The sequence below is a fragment of the Megascapheus bottae genome, chromosome 3 (genome assembly GCF_031878675.1).
Source record: "Megascapheus bottae isolate mThoBot1 chromosome 3, mThoBot2.hap1, whole genome shotgun sequence".
In the NCBI taxonomy this organism is placed as follows: Eukaryota; Metazoa; Chordata; class Mammalia; order Rodentia; family Geomyidae; genus Megascapheus; species Megascapheus bottae.
In genome coordinates, this window is record NC_143511.1 from 70,574,289 (window position 1) to 70,590,466 (window position 16,178).

At 44.2% G+C, this 16,178-nt stretch overlaps 1 protein-coding gene across 6 annotated transcripts in view; it reads right to left on the minus strand.

Annotated features, from left to right (window-relative positions):
• Epb41l4b (erythrocyte membrane protein band 4.1 like 4B) overlaps positions 1-16,178 on the minus strand; it is a 134,805-nt gene that overhangs the window by 51,104 nt on the left and 67,523 nt on the right. For 5 of the 6 annotated variants that reach the window (XM_090330404.1, XM_090330402.1, XM_090330403.1 and 2 more), the window contains exons 13-15: positions 14,012-14,042; positions 10,575-10,608; positions 5,976-6,040 (exon numbers count right to left, since the gene is read on the minus strand). In XM_090330404.1, coding sequence (XP_090186530.1) covers positions 5,976-6,040; positions 10,575-10,608; positions 14,012-14,042 — 130 coding nt within the window. Of the gene's footprint in view, positions 1-2,107; positions 4,041-5,975; positions 6,041-10,574; positions 10,609-14,011; positions 14,043-16,178 lie in introns of those variants that run through there. The other variant, XM_090330406.1, reaches the window with a different exon arrangement.

Consider the following 16,178-nt stretch of genomic DNA (forward strand, 5'->3'; position numbering starts at 1 on the left):
AATCCCTCAAATGAGAATACAGTTGACATACTGAGTAATAGTCACATGATAAGACAGAACCCACAAATAACATGGGTCCATGTCCTATATAAAATGTAATGGCTCCACGCTAGAGAAGGTTGACCAGATACCTTCAGACCACCCCAGAGATGACATATCAGCACCTGTTGCTTGGTTAGACATTCCATTTAGAATGCATCCATTTGCTGGGCAGACATTCGTTGAGCACCTTCTATCTGTCAGGCCTGGGAACAAAGGCAAGTCAGACACAAAGCTCATACCTGAGGAGCATACAGGCTCCAGGAGGAGATGAACAAAAGACGCTGTTTAAATACAAAGCTGTGACTACAATGTTCTTGTACTTGGGGGTGGAAGGGGGAGGTGGTAGTGGCACACAGAACACAGAAATTAACCCAATTTGCAGAGGAGGGGGCTGTCAAGAGAGTCCCTGGAGAGGCTGACGTCTGAGCAGAGGCTGATGGATGAGCAGGAGTTGGGAGAAAAGGGTAGGAGTGGCAGAACTCTAGGCGGAAGGAAGGAGCAGCACTCGCAAAGGCACACATGTGAGTGACAACAGGGTGTGGTGTATGCTGCAAGCTATAAGCAGCTTAGTACTCTAGGCTTCTAAACAGGAGAGTGGGGAGTGCTGGTGAACAGACCAAAGGAAGTGTGGGGGGGTACCCACAACCTAGGCCTTGGACTTCATCAGAGGGGTGATGAAGAACCTGCAGAGGTCTAGTATCACAGTGCTGGGATGAGGTGTTACAAAGATCATACAGGTGGCGGTGAGGACAAGTTTGTCAGGAGTTAAGGAGATTGGCAAAGGCTCTCTGAGCAAGATGAAAGAGGCATCTGCAATATCAGTACTGGGAAAAAGGGAAAGGAAGGCTATAGACCGGGAGGCAGCGCGGAGCAGCCTGGTGGACTGCCTGGACATGTTGGCAAAAGGGAGAAGAGTTATATATACATGTTTACTATGGGAAAGACAGGAAAAAAAGTTGAGGGTAAAGAGGCTAGTTAAATAGTATGTTTGAACATGAGGAGTTTGACATGAACATGAAATGTCTAGGTTGGCATGTCAGTCTAAAAATCTCACATGAACAGTGTGAATTTAAGATGATGGTTTTCAAATCAAGAGCACTTATGTCATGACAGGATGAGAAGATCCAAGTAGACCACTGAGAAGAGCAGTAAGCAGAAGAAAGACCCTGGGAAGATACCAATATTTAATAGGATGACAGAAGAGACTAGTAAAAGAAGAAAGAAGCTGTCAAGTGCAGTAAAGAAAGAACGACTGAGGAATGTACACACCTCATTAAGTCACAAGTGTACATTCTGACTAGTCTTCTTAGGTACAGATGACTGATTCCACTCAAGTAACTTCCACAAGAAAAGTATTAGAGGTGACTGGGCAGGGCCTACAGACTCCAGAAGGCTGCACACATGGGTTTAGATGTCTTCAGGCATGTAGGGCAAAGTAGCTGAGGTAAACACCACCTTCACATAGGACTGTTATTGGGGAACAAGCGCCCGCCCCCCCCCCCCCCGGCTATCACTTCATTCTACCTAGCATCTGTGAGGGGTACTATGACTTTCACCTATTTCTCCTGGTGAAGAAGTGTCTCTGCTACTCTGCCTACAGAAAGAGCCATCTCTCATCAAGAATGGTCTCATTCTAGAGCCAAGTGTTGTGGCTCATGCATGTAATCTTAGCTACTCAGGAGGCTGAGATCTGAGAATCAAGGTTCAAAGCCAGCCAGAGCACAAAAGGACCTGAGACTCTTATCTCCAATTAACCTCTAGAAAATGGCAAGTGGGGCTTGGCTCAAGGGTAGGGCAGTAGCCTTGAGCTGAAGAGCTCAGGGACAATGCCCAGGCCGAGGGGTAGGGTGGTATCCTTGAGCTGAAGAGTTCAGGGACAGTGTCCAGGCCAAGTTCAAGCCCCATGACCCACACAAAAAAAAAGAATGGTCTCATTCTAGGTGCTTCTGCTTCCTGTCATTAACTGAATGTTCACCTTCGGAGATGTCAATTTCCCATGAACAAGACCATGCAAAGATGAGACTTACACAGAAGAATTGATGAAATGAAGATGGAGGCAAACAAAAGCAAGAATAATCTTTATTCCTTGGAAACACATTTGTAAAAATGTTCTCAGAGAGATGAAAAGATTCAGAACACGTTTATATAGATGCAGGGTAAACACATCTGCTAAAATGAAACACACCTGTAAACAAATATCTTGGGAGGAGTTGATGGGTGGCTGATTTCACCATACAAGAAATGCAGCTGACTCCTTTGCCTGAATTTACCTTTGGGGTAACCAAGAGATCAGATCTGGGCTAGAAAATGTCTCAAAGGATGTCAGTACATTTTGGGGGTATGTGTGCTGGTCTTAGGGCTTGAACTCTGGACCTGGACACTGTTCCTGTGTTTGTTTGCTTTTTGCCAATCCTGGGCCTTGAATTCAGAGCCTGAGCACTGCTCTTGGGTTTTCTCAAGGCTAGGGCTCTACCACTTGAGCCACATCAGCATTTCTGGATTTTTCTATGTATGTGGTACCGAGGAATCAAACCTGGTCTTTGTGCATGCTAGGCAAGCACTCTACCACGAGGCGAAACTCGTAACCTGTCCCTGTATTTTGTGTTCAAAGCTAGTACTCTACCACTCGAGCCACAGCTCCACTTCTGGATTCTGGGTGGTATACTGGAGATAAGACTCTCAGACTTTCCTGCCTGGGCTGGCTTCAAACTGTGAATCTCAGATCTCAGACTCCTGAGTAACTAGGATTACAAGTGTGAGCCACCAACTCTGACTTCAATACATTTTTAAAGGCTAAAAATTGTCCGGGTTTCAATTATATGTAAAAAGAAAAAAGTGGCACAATAACCAACTGCACAAAAACAATAGAGAACAAATATCTCTGTCTAAAATACGTGTCTATTGAGAGTGGGGGGAAAGCTTGACTCATGACTTAAAATGGGGTAAATAAATATTTTGGTACACATTTCATTCTAAAAGACAACATACTGTCACTCTTTGAAAGGACTGACGTCAAGAATGAAAATCAACCCCTCACTCCACCAGCGTGTATTCATGATGAATGATGTCTTCTGAAATCATGCAACTGAGCAGCACCAATCACTAAGACATGAAAAATTATTCTTATACTCGAGCAGCAAATTCTATCAAAACAGACATTATGTGATTTATGATTAGTACCAAGGCTGAAATTCAAAGTGGCTGAATGGCGTTAAGATAGAAAACTCCAAGTCTCCCTGTTTTCATATGACATTAAATAAGTTAATGTACTCTACTGAGTTTCGCTGCTGAAGGGGTTATTGCAGTTTTACCTTATGTGAAGCTTAGTTTGAAAGTTGGTCCTCAGTTGAAATAAGAGATTAAGCTTCAAGAGATCAGAAAGGACCTTGAGGATCACTTAGCATAACCCATTATTTTCAGGTGGGGAAATGAGGCCAACAAAGGTCAGACCATGACCCACCCAAGGTCATACAGTTGGTAGAGGCAATCTCAACCCTACCATAGCACTGAATGCCAAACAATTTCCCCAAGATTTTTTTTTTTGCTTTATTTGGTCTCATTAATTAAATAACAAATAATATCAGATATGTAGTGATATGAGAAGCATAGACTTTTACTCCAATTTTAAAATGAGAATATTAAAATGATTCCTGAGCCTTTAACTCCCTTCATTTTATTGAGAATGCAGCCAATGGTAGAACATGACTATCATGTTTTTCTTCAAATATTTACATAGACCCTGCAAATACCCCTTGGAACTACTTCTTTAAGGCATCCCCAGTTGGTCAAGACACTTCTCAGGGAATGCAATGAATCTATGGTGGTGACTGGAAGGAAGACGCTCGGTCTCTCAAAGTGCAGTCATGAGTTTGTCCCGATATGTCACACCATGCACCCCTCCCAAGTTCTTCTGGTTCTGGTCGTGGACATAGTCAAAATGGCTGTCATCTCCACTGGGCGGTGCTTTCCAGTGCAACCTGTCATCCTGAAAAGGTGGCCTGTTGTGTTTGCAGAGTGAATGGTTAGTGGGATAATGGAAGACAAGTAAGAATGAGAGCAAGACGAGACATACACAAAGGAAATGGTCGGGGAAACAATGAGCAGGGATGGCTTACACATGGGCACAAATGATTGGCTACTTTCATATCTTAACAATGCCAATGAGGATCATCTATCACCTCCAAGTCAAGGACGGTTCTGTATAAGGCTGAGTCATTATTTCTGGAAGGACATCTATCTGTGGTCAAGTCAGTCTGGGAAAGCCAGGTGGAGGGAAGAGGTTCCTTTACCAAGCTACTGTGCACAGTGAGTAGATCTTATATAACATTTGTCAAAAATACTGGATCCACAAACTCTCTTGATAGTTTGCACTATGGTATACCCTGCTTCAGGGATTCTGATGTAGCAGGTCCAGGGTAGAGCTCAGAAGTGACCTTTATAACAGGTCCTAGGGGATCCTAAGGATAAACGTGATTAGAGCACTGAGAAGACTGTTGAATCCCTGTGAAATGCTGGCCTACGTCATGCTCAGAAGGAAATTACTCAGCTAAAATAGGCAATACTAAGTATGATATTCCACAAAAGAACTGTTAATAAAATAACATTTCTATAAACCTTCCATGTTTCTCATGTCTGGAAAACAAACATCATCAAACCACTGAAATAGGGAAAGATTGACAATTATCCTTCCACTAGTCTGATTTGTTTTAAACAGTGACACAAATATTGAAGTGTTCATAATAACACTACAAAGTCCCCAATAAACCGCTGCTTAATTTGCTTTTGGTAGATTGGTTTATTTCCACCACTTGGTTCTCTGGTCTTCCTCAGCAAGACTAGAAACCTCACCTTTGTGCACACTGAATCCACCAACCATGTTTCTGAAATAGCTTGACATATAAACACCAGTTAAGACTGGTCTAAAAATGCAAATCATAAAGGTAGGATTGCTTTCATGAAGCTGGCCTTCAAGGAACTTTCAAGCCAACTATCAACACAGTATAGCAGGTGCTAGCTCGCTATGGGAGGCCCCCGGCACAGTAGGACAGGGGACACCAATGACAATCCATGAAAAACTTCCCATCAAACTCCACCTTTATTTAAGTTTGGATTCAAACCCCTGTACCTCATGTTCTCATTCAGCTTACTTGCTTAGCTGGACTCTACCACTTGAGACATGTGTCTAGCTTCACTTTTTTGTTCTCTGATTATAACTGGGAATCTCATGGACTCTTCTGCCTAGGCTGGCCTTGAACCATCATCCTCTGCATCTCCGCTTCCTGAGTAGCTAAGATTATAGTTCTAAGTCACTGGCACCTTCTTCAGGTATTGCCATTTTTCTTTTTTCTTTTTTTGCTGGGCTTGAGCTCAGAGGTATTGCCATATTTTCTAAGTTTCACTGGAACACAGCCATGTCCTTGTACAGATGTATTGTGTGTAGCTGTTTTCACACAACAATGGCAGTCACACTTCCAAGGGAAACTATTCTGAGTGGGTGTGAAAAGGACCACAATAAGCACCCTCTTTTACTGAAAAAGTTTTCTGACCCCAGATTTGGAAGAAAAAAAGACACACTGCCACCAAAGTAAATGCTGTTCCATCCCTGGGGGAAAAATCCTTTAAGAAAAAAAAAAACCCACAGCAATAAGCTCCAAGCTTTAATCATGTTCAAAGTAAATAAATTCCCAGAAGAGGAAAATGCTACTTAAAAATTTCAAGTCACATCTCTGATATAAAACCAACCCCCAAATATTTGACGTTAGGATGATAAGAAAACCAATACCCTTTTATTTCACCAAGACTGGATGGTGGCTTCCTTTGCTTTGGAAACCGATTCATTTCTATCACAGACATGCTGCTCTTGGCTTGTCTTGGATGCATACTCAAGTGGAATGGGAACTTCCTGAGAAAGGAGAGATTTTCAAAGCACTTACCTGACATTTGGAGAATGAGGGTGCCACCGGGGCTGGCTGGAGTGGACATTAGGATGGTACGGAGGCTGGAAATAAAACACCAAGCTTGGTTATTCAGTGGCCTTCGGATTTCAATGGTCTAATTTACTTTCTCTTCCAGTAGCACCTACCTCAGGGGCAAAGGGGCTATGAATAGAAGAGTGGTAACTGAGCCCTGGCTGAGCTGGGGGTAGAACCTTTCCCAAGGTGATCATGTTCCCTACTGACAAAGACTGGGGGGCTGGAAGCCAGTGCCTGTCTCTCAAAGCACTATCTCCATGGATGGTTCCCTGAAAAGGGTCTGGGAGTCTGATTCTGGAAGCAAGGGTCCTCCAGGGTGCTTAGGAAAGCAATACTCATCTCTCCCAGAGGACAAGTGGATTTTTGTCTTCAAGAACCATTTTTTTGTGTGTGTCATTGCTGCGATGATGACAGCTATGCATAATGGTTATGTTCACACATAGGATTAGACAGAGATGCTAAGTAAAGCAGCAGAGCTGTGGGCAAATCTTTTTTCTTTTCTCCCTGGTATAAACAATAAAAATAATGTTCCAAAATGCAGTGCAAATGAAACAAAAAAAAACACCCAGAGTGCTTATTATCCTCATAAATGTGGTAGGAAGCTGGAGGGAGGGAAGGAGGGAGGGAAGAAGGGAAGGAGAAAGGGAGGGAGGAACCTATTTACTACAAGATAAGAAAACAGATCCTGACCAGTGAGCTAGGGTGAAGCCCAGATGGGCCTGCCTGTGTAGCAGGTGACTATCCACTTGTGGCCTGAAGAGGGCAGCAGACCTAGACGTTCCCAAAAGTCAAGGGCCTTCTCCAGGCTGAACTTGCTATGAGGTAAATGAGGGAGGCCCTCTTGGGAGCATCCACCTCTTAATTATTTTTTTCCTCTCTTTCTCTTTCTCATGATGCTTTGGTTAATATGCAGCAGCTTTCTCTCTGTGTGTCAGAAAATTCTCAGCAGTTCTGTCCATCTAATTTTCATGGACCTGAGACACTCTTGCTGTTATTCTGTATTCCGGTAGGCTTTCTTTTTTCCTTCAAAGAGGCGCATCAGCAGGCTGAGCTGCAGCCCCAAAGACATGCTGCAGGGGAGAGAAATCTGGAGAAAAACATCGCAGCAGAAAAATCTGAGTGCTGACCAGAGCTTTCAGTCTCCTTGAGAAAACCTCTTCATCTCTCTCTCTTTCAGGGGACATAGAAACCCACTGAGTTTGGAGGATCTGTCTAAAGCCAAATGGCTCCAGTTGATTTGGCTGCAACCACCAGGCCCCAAATGAGGCTCAAAACTGTTAAGACAGCAACAAGAGAATGACTATCCTACAACTCCAATCTTTTCTGTCTTTAAATACACTCAGATCAGAGAGATCTGAGAACCTCAACCACAGTCTTGAGAAAAGGAAACTCCAGAACCTTCCTCAATCTTTTCCAGGAATTTATTCACATTCTAAGCCGTCAAAGAGGATTTTAATGTCAAGCCAGGTGGTTCTTTTAACTGGGTCAGTCATGACTGTCTGGAGACAACTGGAAATACTTGTGTGCCTTTTTGGTTGTCACAATGACAGAGAAAAGGGAAGCTAAATGTCCTGCAATTCTGGGGACAGTCCCACACAATGAAGAAGTGTCCCTCTTCAAATGCCAACAGTGTCCTCATCCAGAACACGGACATCCTTCCTTCGCAGTTGGCTGACCTTGCTCTGCTGGGAGCGAGTTAAAATGTTGTAACACCATCCTCCTGAAAGCCCTCCACAGAACTCTGATGCCATCAAGCCACTTCTCAGGACATCCTCTTTCCACTCAATTTACCCCCAAACTTTGTGAGAACAACACAGGACTGCTGGAACTGGCCAGGTGCACAGGGCCAGAGTGTGCCAACTATGTGGAGGAAATAATGGCTAATAAAGTTTCTGAAGATCCAATTTCAACAAACACTGGATGCTCACTGCAAGCAGAAAAGGTTGGGGCAGACACACCCATGGAGGAGGCGGAAGACAGGGGCAGCTTTGCTTTATTTACTTTCAGCTTTTTCCTTTCCTCCCAGTACAGATCACTCACCCACAGTTTCCTCCTTTCCTTACAATATCTCAGTTACACTTGAAAATTTCTTAACCAAAACAGCTGCAAGAAGTCCATGAAGGAAAGGAGAAAGGGATATGGAATTTTTCACCTGTTCCTGAAATGGGGAAATTGTTTCCAGGTTTTTGCACACCTGGGAGTATGATTTCATGTGTGTAAGCCAATGACCACCAAATTCTTTGGAAACATAACTTGAAAACTCAAACGATAATATATATTGAGACCTTGTGCCATCTGAAGAATAGCTACATTAAGCAGAGACTAGGAAAGGGGACAATTAGAATACAGCTTCAAAGTGACATCACTTAAGAAAAAGCTTTGTTACTTGTGATATTCATAGGTGGACAGCAGAGCACAGACACCTGAGAGGGAAGCAGCCTTCCAACACCCACACCCGCCCAGGACAGGGGAATCGGTCTGTGACAGTCTGGATGTCATCTGTTCCCCAAGGACTGGAAGACTGGTCACAGTGAGAAGCTGTGTGAAGTGGAGGAGGAAGTCTGCATGAGGTCTCTGCCATTGGAAATAATGAAGAAGATATTTCTTGTAGGACCCTAGTGAGTGAAAAGTGAGTTGTTAGAAAAGAGCAAGCCCAAGCCCTCTCTTCATCATGTGATCTTGCCCTCCACACATGTTCCCACCATTGTGATGCCATCCACTGACTAACCCTCACCACAGCGGAGTGGAGGCCACGCTTTTGAACTTCCAAAACTGTGAGCTATATGTACTTCTTTTAATTTATAAAGTAATCAGCATCAGGTATCTTGTTATAGCAACAGAAAAAAATAGTAACAGCTTGGGAAGCAAGATGCACGCCATCCATCCAGGACTCCTGCCTGCCTGCTTATTAGAACCAGCCACAGTAGTCCCCAAAGCAGTACAGATGCCAGTCCCTTTCCTCCAGGTGGCTGTCCAGTCTTGTAGGATGAGACCCTAGTTGCTTTAAAAAAAAAAAAAGCTAGCTGGATGGTTTTATTGTTCAGTAGAGTTGAGAGCCACTGGAGTTGAGGGCTTCCAGAGGAGATCATGTGGGGTGGGGGGGGGGCTTCGAATTGATCTTTGGAAAGTATAAAAAGGAGGCAGAGGAACTCTACAAACATGAGCATGAACAAAGAAACAGTGAAGAAACTCAAGTGCAACAATTACACAATTGTTCTGTGAGCTGAACAATGGTGGGAAATAAATGTGGAAATGTCAGGAGCAGATTGCAGAAGGCTATGAATGGACAGAGAGGCAGATGCTGGCTTGATCAGGATGGCTACCCAAGGTTTTGGCACTAGCAAGTGTGCAGGCACACTTTGGTTGTCTGGCCTGTGAAAAAGCAGAATTACACCTTCTGTAGACAAGGAGTCTAATGATGCTTTCTGCTGTGGAACCCATAAACCACTGACCCATCAGTATTAAGTGAGCTCACCATGAAGAGAGGCTATCATTTTAAGGAGAAAAGACCTATGTTCATCTGATTTGGGGAAAGCTGGACTTGAAGACCAAACACATTTTTCTTGCAAGATTTCTCAGTACTTTAGTTCCCAATGGGCACTGTAAAATCCAAGAAGGGGAATGAAGGATGTATTTTCCAAATACTTGACCAAAATATCCTTTCCTAGAGGGGCAACTCAAGGTACTTGTGTTCCCTAGTCCTGCAACACGCTTTGACTGAAAGCTGTCTCACTTGAATACTGCTAAGAGACTGTGTTTGACTACCTAATGTTCCTGATGCTTGCCACTTGACAAGGTTAAGAGAAACAGGAAGTTTCAATGATCAAGAGGAAGCAAAAGTCAGGAGTGATGTACTCTCCTCTTACCATTTTCTCAAAAAAATGAATTGTACATGGTATTAGAAATATAAACACAACTACACAGACATAAAAATCTATGACTCTATAGACATAATGTTTTATTACATAGATTCATATGTATCTATGACATACAAACCCTCAGTCTAATTTTAATTATGTTCTAAAATCGAAGTGCCAGTGATTGTATATAGATTCCCTTTTTGAATACTTCCTTGTTAAATACGCCATTTGAAATATGATATAAAAATCAATGTTAATAAATTCTTTAATAAAAAAAGAAAAAATGCATTGTTATTTCTTTGAAATCTGATATGAACCATAAAGACTTTTAAAAACCCTTTAAAACTAGTATGTTGCTAATCACTAGTGACTCATGCCCTGTAACTGAGATAGGAAGACCTCAGTTCAAAGCTGGTGCAGGCAGGAAAAGCCTACGAGACTCTCATCTCCAATTAACCGACAAAAAAGCCAGAGGTGGGGCTGTGTCTCAAGTGGTAGAATACCAGCCTTGAGTACAAAAAGCTAAGGGACAGTGCCTAGGCTCTGAGTTCAACCTCTAAGACTTGAACCAAATATAGATAAATAAAAGCAGTATGTGGTTGAAAGGGTGATATTGATCAAGATGCACTGCATGCCTGTGGAATTGAAATCTCTTGCGCAACTACTTAAAGATAATTTAAAAAGAAAGGGAGTATCTCACCTGGTAATTATGAACCTCAGGATTTGTTTTAGAGCTAAAAAGAAAACAGAGAAAGAACAGTTATATTTTTACAGGTTGTTAGGTGGTATTGTTAGGGATTTTTTTTCAGTAATCATAAGGAAATCTTATACACTACCAACTCCACTGGGAACATTCACACACTATTTCTTTTTGGTTATGGACACCTAAGTGAACATACAGCTAGAGAAACCACAATAGCAACTTTCAGTCTGCACTTGAAAACCTACAAAATTTACACTCACAGGTACTACTGCACAGTGCAGTCATATTTTGGTAGCAGAAAGGTCCTTTCCACTGTGAGAACACAGTTATTTCAACTCCCATCGTGGGCCCTGCATGACATTGTAGGTAGTTCCACATAAGCACACCAGGGAGTTCTATTGATGGACAGGCTACTATTGCCTCTGGGCCTGTAGTAAGAGCCCCTGTGATCTTTGTTTTTTTTTTGTTTTTTTTTTTTGACAGACCTGGGGCTTGAACTCAGTGTCTGAGCACTGTCCTTGGGTTTTCCTCAAAGCTAGAACTCAACCCCTTGAGCCACATCACCATTTCCAGCTTTTCTACATATGTGGTATGGAGGAATCAAATCTGGGTTTTTGTGCATACTAGGCAAGCACTGTACCACTAGGCCAAACTCCTGGCCCGGTGATCTCTGTCCTTAATGCAACTGCTCATCTGGCCACCACTATGGCTGGTCATTCCACATAGGCCTCTGTCCTGGGAATGTGACATCTGATATTATTTACTCCTCATCTCATGAATCTCAGGCAACTTTCCTATCACTTTACTTTAGAGATTAAGAACCAGTGCCTAACAGGGAATTGGAAAAGCTGCCTGACAGTCAATGGCAGGAACAGGGCTAATTCAACACCTGCACAATCCCAAAGTCTATCGATCTTCACTACACCAAGCGGCATCTCAGAGGCCCAAAGGGAATGTTCAGAACCACCAATGTAGGACTCCATTTTGATGGCAGCTTAAATAGAACTACTCTGGCCAATAAATAAATAAATAAATAATTAAATTAGAGAGGTGGTTGGTATAAAATGCAAAGTTTAAAAATGCAAGCTCAGGGACTGGGAGTTTGGCCTGGTGGTAGAGTGCTTGCCTAGCATGCACGAAGACCCGGGTTTGATTCCTCGGTACCACATACATAGCAAAAAGCCAGAAGTGGTGCTGTGGCTCAAGTGGTAGAGCCCTAAGCCTTGAGAAAATCCAGGGACAGTGCTCAGGTCCTGAGCCCAAGCCCAGGACTGGCAAAAAAAAAAAAAAATGCAAGCTCAGTATCTGCCAGAAAAACCCACAAACCAGCCCAATTATCAGTCAGTTGCTGTTGCTAGGGTGGTTTGCTTGGAATCAAGGTTTATTGCTTCTGCAACAATGAAAGGGAGCCATCTTTATGAATCTGGCCTGGGGTCTAACTGGCTCTGCCTCCCAGTTTTCAGAGAAGGCTGGTAAGTGCAGTGAGGCTCCAGGCCAGGCTGCCTAGGGTGATTTTCAGCAGGTAGGCTAAGTGTTCTTCCAGGTGCTGTTTTTCTAGTAGCACCTCGGTGGCCCAGGGCACAATTTCACCCACGGTTCCCACAGCAATTCTCTTCGCCCTGGGATCCCACGAGCTGCAAAGAGCAATTGAGTAGCTGCGAAGAGTGGTTATTGGCACCCAAAGGGTATATTTACTGGGGCTTTTTTGGGGGGGGAGATTTTGTTTTGTTTTGTTTTAAAGTTTGCTTTCATTCCCAATATACAAGCTCCACAAGATGCTAAAGGAAAATGTCATTTAATCAGGAAAATACAAACAAAACAATCACCTCCTAAGACAGCAAAGGGAAGAAATGTAGCTTACAGACCCAAGAATGAAAAGCAAGGCATCTGACAGGTGAAGAAAGGGACCAAGACTGACTGTACCTTACCCCCTGCCTGCCAGAAGGATCCTAGACACCAGGCACAGACAGACCTACAACCCCATGTGAGGGAGTCAGTCTACAGAGAGTAGGCACAGTGGCCCTGCTGGCACAGCTCAGCTAAGAGCCAGAGGCAAGGCTGGGCCTGCAGCTGTGTGGCTGGAGGGGCTGATTTTGCTCCCCACACCTGGGGTTCGTGAAGGTACTTCAGAGCTGCCTGGAGGAGGGAGAGGAAGCAAATGAGCTCCTAACTCGGCTTTTGTTTGTTGAACTTCTATATGTTCCTAGAAGGGGAGGTGGGGCGTAACTGAGACTAAAAAATAATTGGGGAAAACACTCATCTATCCCAACATCTTAGTTAGCAAATGAGAAAAAAGGAGGCCCAGAAAGGAGAAGGTCTATGGCTCTAGGGTGGGCTGGCAAAAGCTGATACCAGCAGAGGGCCCTGAGGCCTCTGCCAGGGCCCTGGTCATTAGCCAGAGCAGTGGCAGCCCACCTACCACGTGTCCTGTTGGCCAGCTATCCTGGCTGGGTGCACAGCACAGTCTAGCTGTGTCTGTCTCAATGGTTACCCTCCTTGGCAGCTTTGAGGAATGGGCCTGTGGTTCAGGGTCCAACAATCTGAGTCTGCTCCTTTCACAGGACAGTTATCCACCTAGGCTGCCCAAACTCAACTAGAAAGAACAGCTATTTCAGTGGGGGAGAGAGAGGAAAGACACCAGGCAGATAAATGGCTCTCAATTAGACTCATCTAGGGAGCTCATACCTGAGCATAGGTGATTTTCTTTATCTAGGGCCTGGCTTGGCCAATGCAGGGGTGAAGGGGGTGGGAGTGGGAGGGAAGGGCTGTTTCAGAACTCACTAGATGATCTCAATGCACAAGCCAGACCATGGGCCAAATATCGCTCCTTGTATTTGTGGTAAAGATTTTATTAGAACACAGCCACGCTCCTCCATTTACATACTGTCCACAGCTGCTGAATGAATAGTCACGAAAAGAGATGTCACCTACAGAGCCCAGAATATTTCTTCTCTGACCCTTCTAGAGAACACGTGTGGAGTCCTGGGCAGGAGATTTTTCAGTACTGTGCTCAGTTCTTTTCCTGAAGGAATTGTAGTGGCTCTATGGGGGGTGGGAAACCCAGCAAGTGCTCAGGAGCCCTTGCTCAAGCCTAGCCTTCTTCCCGCCACCACCTGCCATGCCAGTGGTTCAGAGGTTGCACACTGCCTCACACCCCACATCCTCCACTGCCTTACAACAAAGCACAGCACTAGTAAAGAGGAGCAGCCGTGTCTCCCAGCAAAACATGCTAACCTGGAACACTCTGTTGCGTACTTATTGAAAGGTACTGAAAAGAGAATAGTATAGTCAGGCAGCAGAAAAATGAAAAACAAGATTTCTCAGGTGAGTCACTCTGACTTAATTGTATTAAGGAAAAAGTCAACATCACAAATAAACAATACTGAGAAGAGAGCTGTTTTCCAGCTGGGGGTGGTGGTGGCGGGGGCACTTACCAGAGCTGAGCAGCTATCACTGGGTTGCTTGCTGTAAAGAAAAAACAGAAAGTCAGGCCACCTAGGAAACTTTCTAATTTTCACCATGCAGATTGGGAATGCACTCCTCTGCTCACAGAACAGCCTCCTCCTCAGTCTAGGCAGATAGATCTGCACTACAGCTGCTGCCATCCCTTCTTCTAATCCACTCTGTTCCTCCCTCCAACGCTCTGCCTAGACTGGGAGGGTGGAATGCAGACAAGCTGGGATGTGACCGAGAGGGAGAGAGGGAAAGAGGGAGTGGGGAGTGGGAGAAGGAGAGGGAGAGGGGGAGAGAGAAAGGTGGGGAGGGAGAGAGAGTCACTCTTTTCCAGGTCTTGAGATGAAGATGAGAGGTAAGGAGAGGTAAATGATTTGAGGTGATAACGGATGAAATATCAGCATTCTGTGCTAGGAAATATGGGCCTGATACTTTTAAGAGGGCATAGGAAGAGATAATACTTATTTATCTACCTCTATTTCTTTTGGAGGGAGTGGGTGGTGATGGTACAAGTACTGGGGTTTTAAACTAAAGTCCTCTCAATCTTGCTTAGTTCTTCTGCTCAAGGCTGGCACTCTACCACTTGAACCACAGCTCCACTTGCAGCTTTTTGCTGGTTAGAGATGAGTCTCTCAGAGTTGTCTGTCTTCAAACCTTAATTCTCAGTTTCCTGAGTAGCTAGGACTATAGGCATGAACCACGAGCACCAGGCCCATTAATCTTCATTTTAAAATTTAATTTTCTTCTCCCTTTTTCGGTAGTGCCTGGGATAGAGTCCACAGCCTTCATCATGCAATGCAAGTTCACGACAGAGCACATCTCCAGCCTTTATTTTGCGGTAGGGAAAATCCTTAAAAGCCTCATTAAAAACATGGTAAGCTTCTAGGTGGGGGAAAATAGTGTCAATACAACAATGAGGGAGGAGAAAAGGGGGCTAGAAAACAGGAAGGAGCAAGAGAGAGTTTTCTCCAACTTCTGTTCTGATCAGGGATCTAGAAGCACTCAAACCATCTGGTGGAGTCAGGCTATGGGTTGCCCATCCCCTATGGAACAGCTCTGTCCTCTTGTGGTAGAGACAGGATGTTTATTACTGACTCAAAATAATGCCTTCTATGTTTGGAATGCTCTTCCATATATATATAAAACTGTTTCCGGATGTCTACCAATCCACTGGACCACATACACAGGCATGATCTTGCTAAGGGAGGTTAATAGCCCTTACACTAGAGAAAGCTATTGTCTCTCCATGGGTCCTCTATCATGGCTGTAATAGCTCATTAGCCCATCACCCTTTTGTGGACTCGATCCTATCCTCTGGCCTTTGTTTTTGAAAGTGAAGCCATGTTTTCTGGGCTCTGGGTATTTTTCTTCCACTAAAGCAGTTGAGAATGACTAAGACTTTCTGGCTCCCACACTAATGTGCTGCTAAGTTTATCAAGGAAGGGAAAGGGGATAAAGGTTAAAGACTCTAGGAAGGCACAAGTAGAGGAGCTAGGTTCCACAGAGACCCATTAAGTCCTGAGCTGTGCAAGAAAAACATATAGAATGGTCACAAAGAAAGGACAGAGGGATGAGGAGGACTGTGTGCAGAGCATTACTATAAAAGGGCAACAATTTAGTGCTAACCTGGATGTGCTGAATGGAGGAACTGTTCAGGGTAGTGAAAGAAGAGCTAGGAGAAGGGATGTGAAGGCTGGGTTCACACAGAAATGAGCTGCTTGATTTGCTCCTTCACTGAGAATGTCCTAGTTCCAGGCTTCACTTAGACATGAGTCACTGCAGTGAGGGACAGTTAAGCTTCAAGGGAGTCTGAGTAGTTGGAGGGGTAGCAAGTCCTCCACAGGGCTACATTCAAGGATGGGTATATCTGGGCTGACTGGGAGAACCTGAGCCAAATCTCTTCATGTTCTTGCACATTCTGCATCTACTCTGCTCGAGCGTGGTAGGGGGTGGGGAGGGTACTGGGGTTTGAACTCAGAGTCTCACTTGGCTTTTTCACTCAAGATTGGCATTCAACCACTTGAGGTATACCTCAACTTCTAGTTTTTCCTGATTAATTGGAGGTAGACTGTCTTGGAATTGCCTGAGAAGCCTGGCTTCAAACCACAGTGTTCAGACCTCAGCCTCTGTAGCTAGGATTACATGCCT